Here is a 14,748-nt window from a genome sequence, read left to right on the forward strand (position 1 = left end):
TTCCTTCTTCTTCAACCCTCTGCATGTCACAGACTATCACCGGCATCAGCAGACACCCTTCTCTCCCCACCTATACTTCATTAAAGAGAGAAATGGGATTTGCTGTTCTCAAACATAAACACAGGGGACATGCTGAGGGGTAGCTTATCACATGCGTGAATGCAGTAGAAGTTCTGCGGTAGGATGTTAAATATAGAGAGAAAAACCAGAATGGTCAGTTGAAGCAGGTGCTCCTGGGCCTCGCCTCGGCAACTGCCCACCGGGATTCTTGCCTCTGCTGCTCAGCTCTCACAGCTGATTCAGGTAACGTTTGTTAGGCTTTTTCAATGGGAAGGGTATTCCAAATGAATCAGCTAAAGTCATAGAATGGGATTTGACTTCAGGGAGGATAACGCAACAGAAACACAAGTTTTCAAACGCTTGGCAGGAGCCCATGGCAAGACTAAAATAGTCTAAACCCACATTGCGTGACTTTGTGTCAAGTAAAGATTTCCTGTGGGCCCTAAATCTGCTCCAGAATCTGCTTGGCAATCACTATGCATCCATACTTTGCAAAGATCGAGGTAGTTTACTGGGCACTCTTTCTAGGTAAGAGATTGCAGAGACCGAAGATTGATGGAAATGAAAGGTAGGGTGCATTCTGATTCAGGAACACTCCCCTGCAAGGTCTCCATAGCCAAACACTAGCCAGACCCCCAACCCTTTCAAACTTAGAGGTGTGTAAATGGGTGTGTTTTTCAGAAACCATGCTGCATCTTTTTTTTAAAAAGCGGTTTATATATTTTTTTTCTTAAATATTTTTAAAATTTATTTCAGAGAGAGGAAGAGAGAATGAGAGAGGGATAGAAACATCAATGATGAGAGAGAATCATTGAATGGCTACCTCCTGTATGCTCTCTACCTGGGGTCCAGCCGAAATTCTTTGGTCATGAGCCCTGATGGCCAGATGAGGGCCAACCAACTGAGCCACACCAGCTAGGGCCATGCGGTACCACTTTTATCCAGCAGAGGGAAGTAGAGTGCCAAATCAGTGCAGAAATAACCAGAACTCCAATGTACACACACAACACACACACACTATTCAGCTTGATATTTGCCCTGTGACTTTTAGATACTGAAGAATACTGTCACGGGATTAAAAATAACTTCTGGATGAAGCCAGCTTTGGACAAAATTCTGTAAAAGGAGATGTTTATTTTAGGTAAGTGCTTGTAGCCCCTGCCACGCTTCAGGAGTCCCTGGGAGACATTGTGCAGCATGACGCCCTATTTCAGGCTTGGCCTTCCGGCAGTCTGGTGTTTCCATGTTGTCCATCCCCCAAGCTATGAAACAACCTGCTAAGGTCATGCAATGTCTCTGTGGTCTTCTGAGTCCATGATATTCCTAAATTGGCTTACTGTTAACCTAAAAATAAAAGGCCTTTCAAAGTGAGACACAACAAGCATTTATTGAGATAAATAAGAATGGTTATTCAGGAATCATTAATGGAGGCAGAATCCCAAGTAATGTTCTGACTAGGAGACAAAGGCAATGGGTGTTCATGAGAAAGGGAGGGAAAACAATTACATCAATAGAAGGAACCCATTTCTATTGGCGCAAATAACATAACATAGTGATGTTAATCCTAAACAGTGTTTTTAATTTTTTCAGTCCAGCAAGTCAGCAGTGTAGTGGTCATAACAATAGCTTTCTTGTTATCTTTGCAAACAGTTCTTTTGCAAGGCACAGCGTTGCTTAGATCCAGGCCAAAGGACATTTTGCCCTGTTCAACATTCCAAAGATCTGGGACATAAGACCTGCAAAGCAGTTCCCCTGACGTGGCAGTTCCAGTTCCATTTTTTTAAAAATATATTTTATTGATTTTTTACAGAGAGGAAGGGAAAGGGATAGAGAGTTAGAAACATCGATCAGCTGCCTCTTGCACACCCCCCACTGGGGATGTGCCCGCAACCAAGGCACATGCCCTTAGCAGGAATCACACCCGGTACCCTTGAGTCCGCACGCAGGCTGATGCTCTATCCACTGAGCCAAAGGGGTTAGGGCTCCAGTTCCATTTTAAAGTGGCTCCATTTATGTTATTGTTTACACCAACAGAAACGGCTGTTATAAAAATCAGGTCCCTGGGCTCCATTTCAGAACTAATGAATCCAGTGTCTGGGTTGGGCGGGGTCTGAGTCCAGGGTTCGGGTTGCTTTTTATTTTTAAGCTCCTTGGTGCTGATAAATCATTTTTGTGTTTTTTTTTTTTTTTTTTTTTGTCTTCTTGCAAATGTGTCAGGAGAGAGTTACATTTTCTCTTAAGGACTAATTTAATCAAGTTTTATAAAAAGCACCACAGGTGAGAATACATATGGTGCCGAGAATATGTCACCTCACTAACTGTTAGTCTTCTTAGTTTTCTCTTTGAAGGAGATGTGTTTCCCCTCGTGGTTCTGCTGTTTCCATGCTGCCACAGGCAGGCATAGCCTAGAGATCAGAATTGAGAGGAGCATCTGTAGGTCTTCAGCCAACCAATATCGAGTGTCCTGAAGTCAGTATGCAAGGCCCTGCCTGCAAGAGTTGAGAGGGTGCAGAACTGCAGGGGTTGACAGTAGAATAAAGAAAAGCGAAGGTGTGTGTGTGGGGGTGGGGGGTGGGGGGAACAGATGATGCCGCGGTGGGAGGACTAGGGGCAACAAGGTTGCATTAGTTCATTGAACATCCTTAAGCAACAGAGAGACAACCATGAATAATGCAGAGCTCCTGCCCCCAGGAAGCACCACGGGGGTAGGTAACATCCTTTTTTGTTGTTGTTAATCCTCACCCAAGGATTTTTCCATTGATTTTTTTTTTTTTTTTTTTTTTTTTTTAGAGAGAGAGTGAAAGGGAGGGGGAGAGAGAAAGAGAGAAAAACATCCACCTGAGAGAGACACATTGATTGGTTGCCTCCTGTAGGCACCTCAACTAGGGCCACAACCAGGGCCAGGGATCGAGGTAACTGCCCTGGACTGCAATCGAACCCGCGATCTTTCAGTCCACGGGCTGATGCTCTAATCACTGAGCGGCCGGCCAGGGTTCTTTTTTTTAATTATTTTTTTTTTCAATTACAATTTACATTCAATATTATTCTGTATCCGTTTCAGATGTTACAGCATACATAGACAATCATGCACTTTATAGAGTGGTCCCACCTGGCACATGCACACTTATTAGATATTAATGACTATGTTCTCTACGCCGTGTAATGTACATCTCTGGGACTATTCTGTCCGCTCACACTCCAGCGGGACCAGCGCCCTTTTCCCAGCGCTGGGCGGAAAGAGCGCTTGCGCTCAGGACGCCGGGGCGCGGGGCGGCCTGGGGAGGCGGGAAGGAAGGGCCTTCCCTTCTACTTCAACTCCTGCAACGCCCACTCCCGCCGCCGGACTTCCCCGCGAGAGCTACAGTCTCCCCTCCACCGCCTCCTCCCCCTGCCGCCTCTCCCGCCTCCCGCTCCCCACCCCGCCCCCGTCGCCGTCTCCCGGCCAGGGAGCCCAGGGGGCGGGGCCAGTTCCGCGACGCCTACTAACCACGCCCCTCTCATGGGGTCGTCTTACCGCGAGACCGCTGAGTCCCGCCTTCAGATCACGCGCAGACCCGTTGCTCCGCGCCCGCGGCCCTGCACTTCACTCGCAGGTGCTCGGGCTGGGTGGCAGCGCCATGGAACGCAGAGGGACCTGCGAACGCGGCACGTCGCCCGGGCAACCGGGGACCACAAAACCTTTCCAAGGCGGCGGCGGCGGCGTGGCGGATGCGATGATGTCCAACCCCGAGCCTGGGCTGCCCCTTCTGCCGGGCACATCCTGTGCGGACCCCACGGTGAGGACTTAGCCGCCCAACCCCCACCTATGGCTACCTGCCCCCCCCCCCCCCCCGGCTTTGCAGGGCTTGCCGTTTAGTGCACCTCCTTCCTCCTCCACCCGACCGTTCTCTGTGCCCTTCAGACCCGGCCTCTGCCCCGACCCTGTTCTGTCTTACCCACCACGATTCTGTCGTCCATCCCCCCCCCCGTCATTCCCCCCTCCCCACACGCAGCCTCGCCCTCCCTCTCACATTCGCTATCCTCTGCTCCATCCCTTTCTGATTTTTCCACTCCACCAGTTGGCCCCCTTCGCTCAGTCCGTTAGCGTAGCCAGGGTCTTCCTTGCTGCTCTAGCCTCTGCTTCTCCTCCCTCTAGACCCGCCTCTCCACCTCACCCCAAGGCCTCTGTCTGGGCCCCGCTCATTCTCCCACACCGTACCCCGCTCATTCTCCCACACCGTACCCCGCTCTGCGCAGCTCCATCCCTGACCGCTTCCACCTCCGCCCTAGCCTCGGCCCCTTCTCCCACTCAGCATCCTACGCCGCCATCCTCATCCCACGGCCCCACCCCACCCTCTCTCCCCAGCCCATCCTCCTGCCTCCTCCCTCCTCCACCTCCTGGATCCTGGACCCAGTCATCTCCTCACTCGCAGCTCCGCTTTCAGTCTTATGTGTCATTTCCACGCATCCTCTTCTTTCTGCCAGGTTCTTTCCCACAGTCGGCAGGCTTCTCATTTACGCTTCTACGCAGCTCCTTCCCTTTTCTGTCCAGCTCTCCTGCCTTTCCAATAATATGCTCCCACCTTCTCCCCATTCCTGTATTATCTTTTTTTTTCTCAATTGTTTCCCCAAAAGTTAGACTTTCAACACAGGACTATTTTCCTCCCAAACCACCCTTCCCTGCTTTGCAGAACATAAGTCCATTCCAGTTCCTTCAAGGCCACTACAATTGGTTAATTTTTTCTACCCCTATTCCTATTATTTCGCTCTAACATTTTAATAAAAGACTTAAATGTATTTAGTTGCATAAATTGAAGAGAGAAGAAAGTGTTTTTTTTTCTCCTCACATAGTTTAGCCCTTGACAAAATTATTTAGTATTAATTCTAGTAGGGTTACTGAAATATATGTTGGCAGATCAATATTTAGATTCAGTAGGCTGATTATCATAGGTGGGATAATAATAATTTATTTTTATATAGTTGATTAATTTAAGCTGTAAGTTCCTCTCCATGGTCAAAAAGGTAAGATAAAATACATAGTCAATTTATTTTGGGGGTGGAGGGGATGAATTGAAAGTTTGATGAGGGAATTTGGATTCTGAATCTCTTTTTCAAATTATTTCTGCACTGACACAACATCACAGATTTTTCTCTGCGTTGTAGGCACATTCCAGCCCATGTGCAGGAGCAGCCTAGGCATTTGGTGTTGGGAGTGTGGGTTCCCCGCAAGGCAGGGCTGAGTTGATATGGGGGGTTGATAACAGAGGTGTCAGGCTCTAAGTACATATTGCTGTATATATAAGATGAACTGTGCATTGGACATATTTCATATTTTAAATACCTTGGGCAATTATCAACTCATTTGCCTTATTTGGAATTTGAAAAGCATGGTCACTGTCTTCGGCATTGAAGGACTACATATGTATATCTCTCACAGCATTCAAAACCATAATGACTAAGCAGGATGAGGGGAGGCCTTCGTTTCCTTGCTTGGGATGCCTGTGAGGATCCACTAATAAAGGTCAGATGTTGAGGGGTGTTAGCGATGTGTGTGTAAAATGGGGAAAGCAAAGGAAGCAGCTGATTTGCATCAGTCCTTAGAGGTGGAAGAGGAGGAGCTGGAAGTTACACAAATTACCTAGATAAGATGTCAACTCAGCCCATTTTGTTCTGTGTCATTTGTGTTATGCATCTGGAGCAGCACTTGTCAGCTGACTTGTGACTCTGAATATCTGAATATCTTAAAAAAAATTCACAATCCATAACTGTTTTAGCAAAAGTAGTTTACTTTATTGTACCTTTTATGTTAGCACAGATATTGAAAGATGGTAAGTTGGGCTGCAGACAAATTAGGAGGTAGGTAAGTAAGCCATTTTCTTAAAGATATTTTATGATTTATCCTAAATTTTATGTATATGTGTATATGTATTTGTGTGTGTGTATATATACAAGTATATACACACATATACATACACATATGACTTGGAAAGTAACGTACCATTACAAAGAACAGAAAAAGGAAAAATATTCCATCAAATTAGCCTATAAATTTTCTTTCTATTTTCTTTTCAACTTTACCGAGATATAATTGATATATAGCATTGTGTAAATTTAAAGTGTACAACTGGTTGATTTGCTACACATATTTTGCAAAATGATTACCACCATGTTTTAATTACTATGGCTTTGTAATATTCGAACTATAATTGACCCTTGAACAACTCAGGGGTTAAGGGCACACACGTCCTGCACAGTGGAAAATTTGCATATAACTAGAGTTGGCCCTCTGTATATATGGCTTTCTAACCACAGAACTGACCCTCGAACAACACCGGTTTGAACTGCAAGGGTCTATTGAAAAAAAAATTCACGTATAAGTGGATCTGCACATTTCAAACCTGTGTTGTTCAATGGTCACTGTAATTTGAAATCAGGAAGGTAATGCCTCCAGCGTTGTTTTTTTCAGCGTTACTTTGGCTAATGGGGGTCTTTTGTGGTGCCATACAAATTTTAGGATTTTTTCTGCTATTGGAATTTTGATAGAGATTGCATTGAATATATAGGTTGCTATTGGAGTTTTGATAGAGATTGCATTGAATATATAGGTTGCTATTGGAGTTTTGATAGAGATTGCATTGAATATATAGGTTGCTATTGGAATTTTGATAGAGATTGCATTGAGTATATAGGTTGCCCCAACTTTGTCCAGAAGGACATCTGGAATGATGTCCGGTCTTATTAACATATTATGCTTTTATTATTATAGACTAGAGGCCTGATGCACGAATTTTGTGCAAGATTAGGCCTTCCTTCCCTGGGCTGCCACACCGGCTTCCCTCCAGCATCCAGGACCCGGGGTTCCCTCCTCAGGCCACTAGCAGGCACCCGGGACCCAGGCTGACTTCCCTAGGGCTGCTGGCAGGCATCCGGGACCCAGGCTGTCTTTCCTCAGGCCACCCACAGGCACCTGGGACCGGGCTGGGTTCCCTGGGGCCGCCTGCAGGCACCTGGGACCTGGGCTGCTTCCCTTGAGCCCCCGGCTTCCTCAGGAAGGACAACCAGAATGACGCCTGGAAGACGTCTAGTCTAATTAGCATATTACCCTTTTATTATAGATTGTTCTGTTCAGATTTTCTATTTCTTCATGGTTCAGTGTTGGTAGCTTGTATGCTTCTAGGAATTTATCCATTTATTTTCAGTTATCCAGCTTGTTGGTATATAACTGTTAATAGTAGTCTCTCATGGTCCTTGTATTTCTGTGTTATCAGTATGTCTCATTCCATTTCTGTTTATATTTATTTGAATCCTCTCTTTTTCTTAGTTTACCTAAAGGTTGATCAGTTTTGTTTATCTTTTCAGAAAACCAGCTCTTAGTTTTGTTGATCTTTTCTACCATTTTTCTATTTCATTTATTTCTGCTCTGATCTTTGTTATTTCCTTCCTTTACAAACTTTGTGCTTAGTTCTTTTTCTAGTTTCTTGAGGTATAAAGTGAGGTGGCTTATTTGAGATTTTTTTGTTCCTTTTTAAGAAATTATTTTTCAATTACAGTTGGCATGCAATATTATATTAGTTTCAGATGTACAACATAGTGATTAGACGTTTCCATACTTTACTAAGTAATTACCCTGATAAGTCTAAGTATCTTTCAGACACCATAAATATAGATTTTTCTTCTTTCTTAATGCATACATTTATTGCTACAAAAATTCCCTCTTAGAACTGTGTTTGCAGCATCTAAATGGCTTTCATAGTTATGCTTCTGTTTTTGTTTGTTTCAAGGTATTTTTTTATTTCCCTTTGATTTCTTTGTGAATTTTCCAGCTTGCTTTCTGGTATTTCATATCATTGTAGTTAGAAAAGATACTTGGTATGATTTCAATCTGCTGAGACTTGTTTTGTGACCTATCATATGACCTATACCAGCCGTGGGCAAACTACGGCCCGTGGGCCGGATCCGGCCAGTTTGAAATGAATAAAACTAAAAAAAAAAAAAAAAGACCATACCCTTTTATGTAATGATGTTTACTTTGAATTTATATTAGTTCACACAAACACTCCATCCATGCTTTTGTTCCGGCCCTCCGGTCCAGTTTAAGAACCCATTGCGGCCCTCGAGTCAAAAAGTTTGCCCACCCCTGATCTATACTGAAGAATGTTCTATATGTACTTGAGAAGATTGTGTATTCTGCTATTGTTGGATGGATTTTTCTACATATGTCTGTTAAGTTCATTTGATTTAAGTATAGTTCAAGTCCAGTGTTTCCTTGTTGATTTTCTATCTGACTGATTTATTCATTGTTGAAAGTGCAGTATTGAAATTCCCTACTATTACTGTTTTTTGTTTTGGGGTTTTTTTTGGAAGGGTATATTTCTCTCTTCAGATCTCTTAGTATTACTTTAATATATTGAGGTGCTCTGATGTTGGGTACCTAAATATTTACAGTTATATCTTTTTGATAAATTGACCTGCTTATTATATAATGACCATCTTTGTCTCTCATTGCCATTTTTGGCTTGAAGCAGCGGTTCTCAACCTGTGGGTCGCGACCCCTTTGGCGGTCGAACGACCCTTTCACAGGGGTCGCCTAAGACCATCCTGCATATCAGATGTTTACATTACGATTCATAACAGTAGCAACATTACAGTTATGAAGTAGCAACGAAAATAATTTTATGGTTGGGTCACAACATGAGGAACTGTATTTAAAGGGCCAGAAGGTTGAGAACCACTGGCTTAAAGTCTATTTTGTTTGATATAAGTATACTACCCCTGCTTTCTTTTCATTTCATCTGCATGGAATATCTTTTCCCATCCCTTCATTTTCAGCCTATGTGTGGCCTTAAAACTGGAGTGAGTCTCTTATAGGCAGCATATAGTTAGTTTTTTTTTCCCCTGATCATCCAGCTTGCCTTTTCATTGAAGATATCAATTCATTTACATTTGGTGTAATTACTGATAGATAAGGAGTTACTCATGCCATCTTTTGTTGTTGTTGTTAATCTTCACCTGAGAATATTTTTTTCATTGGGGGGCGGGGGGGAGAGAGAGAGAGACATGGATGTGAGAAAAACGACACATCTATTGGTTGCCTTCTTGCATGTGCCCGGTGCCAGGGATTGTACCTGCAACCCAGGTACATGTCCTTGACTGGGAATCGAACTCACAACCCGATGGTGTGCTGGCCAACACTCTTAACCACTGAGCCCCACTGGGCACTAGTACTGTTTTTTGTTTTTCTGGCTGTTTTTTAGTTCCCTTGTTCATTTCTTCCTCCCTGCTGCTTTTCTTTTTGAATTGATGATTTTCCATAGTGGTATGCTTTGATTCCCTTCTCTTTAACTTTTGTGAATCCCCTGTAGTTTTTTGCTTTGTGGTTACCATGAGGTTTACATAAAGCATATTTATATATATTTTTTTACAGTAATAACAATTTACCTTTTATCACATATAAAAACTACCCTTTTGCTTTTCTCCTTTTATGTTTTTGATGTCAACATTTAAATTTTTTATATTCTGTATCCATTAAAAGATTGTTGAAGCTATAGCTGTTTTTAAAACTTTTGTCCTTTAACTTTTATACTAAAGTTACGTGTTAACACATCACCGGATTACAGTATTAGGGTATTCTGAATCTGACTATATGCTTACCTTTACCTGTGTGTTATATGTTTTCATTTTACAAATTAATGCCTTTTTATTTCAGCTTGATGAACTTCTTACAGTATTTCTCTTCAGTTAGGTTTAGTGGTGATAAAGTTTTATCTCACCTTTATTTCTGAAGCACAACTTTTTTGGGTAAAATATTCTTGGTTGGCAGTTGCTCTCTTTCAGCACTTTGGATACATCATCTCATTCTCTCCTGGCCTGCAAGGATAGTGTGATAGGGTTATGGAGGTTCCCTTGTAGGAGAGATTTTTTTTTCTTTTACTGTTTTTAAAAATTATCTCTTTGTCTTTGATGTAGATAGTTTTATTGTCATGTATCTTGGAGAAGATTATTTTGGTTTGAAATTTTGGGGTGATGGATTAGCTTCATGAACTTGGATATCCCTCCCTCTCTTCAGGTTTGGGGAGTTCTCAGCCATTATTTCTTTAAATAAGCATTCTACCTCTTTCTCCTTATCTACTCCTTCTGGGACTCCCAAGATGCATACATTATTTCTCTTATTAATGTCCTGTAAGTTCCATAGGCTTCATTCATTGTCATTCTTTTTTTTTATTTTTTTATTGCTCCACGGATTGGAAATTTCAATTGATTTGTCTTCTAACTCACAAATTCTTTCTTCTACTTGTTCAAGTCTTCTGTTAAAGCTACTTTTGCATTCTTCAGTTCAATCATTTTATTCTTCAGTTCCAAAATTTGTTTGGTTCTTTTTAATGTTTTCTATCTCTTTGTTGAATTTCTCATTTTGTTCTTGTATTATTTTCCTGATATTGTTAAGTCATTTATCTGTGTTCTCTTGTAGCTTTCTGAACATCTTTAAGATAATTATAGTAAACCCTCAATTTGATGAACTACGGATTTAAGGGACAAAATTTTCAGTCTGTATGTCATATGTGAAAATTAGTATTAATTTAAAAAGGCTTTTAACCAAGATTTGCTTATAATTAAATTAACAGGTTATTTTTATGTAATTAATTCACTGTTATTTTTAACAAATTTTAGTGACTAGGCCATATGTTGGAAAAAACACTAGTAATTTTGTCAACATAAATATTACATATCTACAACTATAGTCTACATATTTAAATCCAAGAGTCACTGCTTGGAAACAATGTTCAGGGAATGATTAGCACATGATCACACCACATTGCACTGTGATTGGCTCTGTTGTTTCATGGCATGACTTTCTGTAGCAGTTTTAACTCATGCTGGCCTATGTTCCCTGGGCTCTAAGCCACACCCCCACCGTGTGCATTTGTTTACTCGCAGTGACTGGGTGAATGCACGCATTTACTAGACCTATCCTATCTAATAAAGAGGGAATATGCTAATTGGCCCTCACACTGTTGCAAAGATGGCAGTGCCCACAGCCAATAAGGAGGGAATATGCTAATTGATTGATTGCCCCTCTCTCAAAGATGGCGGTGCCCACAGTCAATAAGGGGGGGAATATGCTAATTTACTGCCACACCCTCAAAGATGGCAGCACCCACAGCCAATAAGGAGGGAATATGCTAATTGACTGCCCCGCCCTCAAAGATGGCGGTGTCCATAGCCAATAAGGAGGGAATATGCTAATTGCTGCCACGCCCTCAAAGAGGCGGTGCCCACAGCCACAAGATGGCGGCACCCAGTCCCCTCAGCCCCACCAGCGCGCCTGCCTCCGGAGTCCCCCGTCCCCTCAGCCCCCCAGCCGCCCAGGACCGCCCGAGGCTCAGGTAACCAGGGCTGGCCGAGGCTTGCGCTGCCGGCAGCGGCAGCAGCAGAGGTGTGGGTTCCCACCCCTGAGGGCTCCCGGACTGTGTGGAGGGGCAGGCTGGGCTGAGGGACCCCCCTCCAGTGCATGAATTTTCATGCACTGGGCCTCTAGTATAAATTTAAAATTACCATTATACATATAGAAAGCTTTTCTGTGAAATTAAACTTTTCATACATAATTTTAATTACACAGATGTGTCTACATAAGTAAAAACAGTAAACTAATTTGTCAGTTTTTTAACATATGCATTTGGAAACCCTACTTTTTATATAGTGGACTTGTGGCTTTAACGGACACCTCCTTGTCCAAAATAGTTTGTTATGTCGAAGTTTTACTGTTTTGAGGTGTTTTTTTAATCAGGTTATTTCTGCTTCTTCATTTTTAGGGGGGCAGTTATTATAGGTTTACTGTATTCCTTTGGTGGAGTCATTTTTCATGATCCCTGCCATCTTGCACAGGTGCCTTCACATTTGAAAAAGCAGTCACCTCTGCCAAACTTTATGGACTGGCTTTGGGAAGGGAATAGTTTCACTGCTGGTGGAAGTGTGCTGCGATCCTGGGTCCAGTGCTGCAGGGCACCAAGTGTTCTGTGTAGCAGTACTAGGTCTGGCAGGGTTGTGGGTGGGCATGATGTCTCTTCAGCTCAGGCCACTGGTGTGTACCGCATTGACAACTGTGTGGTTCTTGGCAAGCACTGTAAGTGTTCTGCGGTGGCTGCAGAGGCTGTCGGGGTCTTCCATGGCACCTCCAGGTCCAGCTGCTCAGGACCAACACAGGCAGCATTGGAGACCCAGAACCAGTGGTGTGCACATAGTCAGTTACAGGGGGCCAAATGCAGGTGTAGCGTGTAGTGGCAGGGGCTGTTTGCAGACACATGATAGTGGAGGAGGCCAGAGCAGCAGCAGGTCTGGGGCAACTGTGGCCTCACTGGCTGCTACAGAGGCCCTGGTTTCCGGCATGCTCTCTGTGGCTGCACACACTCTTCAGGTGCACACTCACCCCTGGGCGTGCACATGGCAGCGGAGGCCTGTGATGAGGTAAGGCCAGTTACATGGCAGGTGCACAGCTGAAGGGGCTAGCTCCAAGCTCATGCACAGCAGTGGGGGTCATCGGGGCAAGGGTGGGGGGTGTCTATGCTGGGATCTTATGCTTGAGCAGCTGCAGAGACCTGAGCTTGCTACCGCTGGTCGGGACATGGGAAAGAGAGGGAGAGTGGAGGGACTCAGGTGGCTGGTGTCAGCAGACATGAAAACCTGTGGGGTGAAGTCTGCAGGAAGTACACAGTGGCTACAGCTGTACTTGCTATTGGCTTCAGGTGAGTGGCAAAATCGGCTGGGTTTTTCCACTGAGCAGTTCTCTGTGAAGCGCAGTCACTCCCACTCAGTGGCTGCTGCCAGCAGCCCCTGTTTTTCTTCCTTGTTCCTAGCCGGCTTTATACACTTCAGCTTAGCTGCTCTGGGTGAAACTGGTTGTCACCCTCTCTTTTTTTCCTGGAGAGGGGAAATCTTTCTAGATCGGTAGCTCCCTCGATGCTGGGGGATGGGATGATACTGGCAAAATGAAGTTATCTTCCTTCTCTTTTTGTGAGATTACTGTCAGTTTTTTTTGTTCCACTGTGTTGTTTATAGATAGCTGACTAACCATTGATCTTTGTGAGGGCATGAGGACACTAGGGCCTCCTGTGTCACCATTTTGGCCCCTCTATCTTCACATTTATTTCCTTTACACTTCATTTTTTATTTAATATTTTTTTCCAAATCCCCAATAAAAATGAGTTCATTGGGGGGGAAAAAATGGACATCATTCAGAAATGTTTAATACAAACAGAGCATTCACCAAATCTAGTCTCTTTTCAGGTACGTGTTTGCATGCTTGTAATTGTAGTACATATACTTTCATAGGCTGCTTTAGGGGGCTTATTAAATCAAACATTTCTCCTGGATTGCTACATAGTTTTTAAAACTAGTATTTTAATGACTGCATAATAGTAGTCCACTCAGTTTTCTGTCATTTACTCATATGTATGATTTTCGATTGTTTCCAGCGTTTTTATTATTGTAATTAAAGTTATAATGGTCAACTTTAGAAATATTATTATTTCTGATAATTTTAGATTATATCCTTAAAACAAAGGATTGACGTGGAATTATTGAGTTCAAGATTTTAAATATATAATATCTACTTTCTTTCCAAAGAGTTGTGTGAATGTATCAGTGTCGTAACAAGAAAGGTCTTTCTTTTCAGGTAAAAATTGATTTCGCAGAACCAGCTCTTTTACGTTCCATAGTCTGTGACCACTAGATAAGACAAAAAACATGGGAAGTCCAGTGAAAAAATAGTATTTTGAGAAACTGAAATTAATATTTTGGTTTCTCGTGAGAAGTGAGCTGGTAATGAATTGGCTGTTCTGGAGCACGGCTTTATGATTTAAACTCAGGATGCTGCTGCCCTCCTTGCTCCTGGCCAAAAATATCAGAAACTTAAAATATAGGCATACTGTTTTTAAAAAAATAAAATATTTTTTATTGATTTCAGACAAGGAGAGAGATAGAAACATCAGTGAGGAGAGAGAATCATTGATTGGCTGCCTTTTGCACTCCCCACCCTGGGGATCAAGCCAGCAACCTGGGCATGTGCCCTTGACCAGAATTGAACCTGGGACCCTTCAGTCCACAGGCTGATGTTCTATCCACTGAGCCAAACCAGCTAGGGCTATAGGTATACTTTTTGATAGAAGGTTTGTGTTGTTTATAAGCAAAAGTTTAAGTTATGATATGTTTGAAAGTGAGCCCTTTTACCTAACCAATTTTATTAATGATGCACTTCTTTTCTTCTTCAGAAAACGGACTTCCATAGAAGCCAGACACTGAGCTACACTCATGGCTATGCAATGGCTCGTCGTCCAACGGTTGGAATAGGCGGGGACCGGCTGCAGGTCAACCAGCTGTCCCAGGCTGACCTGGATGAGTTGGCCAATAAAGCACCACTTCTAACTTATGGTGAACCTAAGCCGGCTGCACCTCCGGAATTTATTCCTGCGCATGTGGCTTTTGACAAAAAGGTACCATATGGGATTTTAGAGTACCCCTTGAATTCAAATTTCTGAGAGCCAACTCTTTGCAGAAAAGTCAACAATAAACCACAGGTTTTCCAGAGTACTCTGAAGAGAAAATTATTCAAATGCCTCAACCCTTAGTCATAGACAGCTGAACTCAGGATTGAAAGGGCCTTTCTTTAGTCAGGAAGCTGATTACAGAAAATAATTCCCCATAGACTTCACTGAA

General features: G+C 43.1%; 1 protein-coding gene across 1 annotated transcript in view; it reads left to right on the forward strand.

Moving 5' to 3' along the window:
- Positions 1–3,593: 3,593 nt before the first annotated feature.
- EFHC1 (EF-hand domain containing 1) overlaps positions 3,594–14,748 on the forward strand; it is a 66,416-nt gene continuing 55,261 nt past the window's right edge. The window contains exons 1-2 of the mRNA XM_081094835.1: positions 3,594–3,836; positions 14,304–14,525. Of these exons, the coding sequence (XP_080950961.1) occupies positions 3,678–3,836; positions 14,304–14,525 (381 nt within the window). The 5' untranslated portion in view covers positions 3,594–3,677. The remainder of the gene's footprint in view (positions 3,837–14,303; positions 14,526–14,748) is intronic.

This window comes from Myotis nattereri (assembly GCF_964212035.1).
Source record: "Myotis nattereri genome assembly, chromosome: 6".
In the NCBI taxonomy this organism is placed as follows: domain Eukaryota; kingdom Metazoa; phylum Chordata; class Mammalia; order Chiroptera; family Vespertilionidae; genus Myotis; species Myotis nattereri.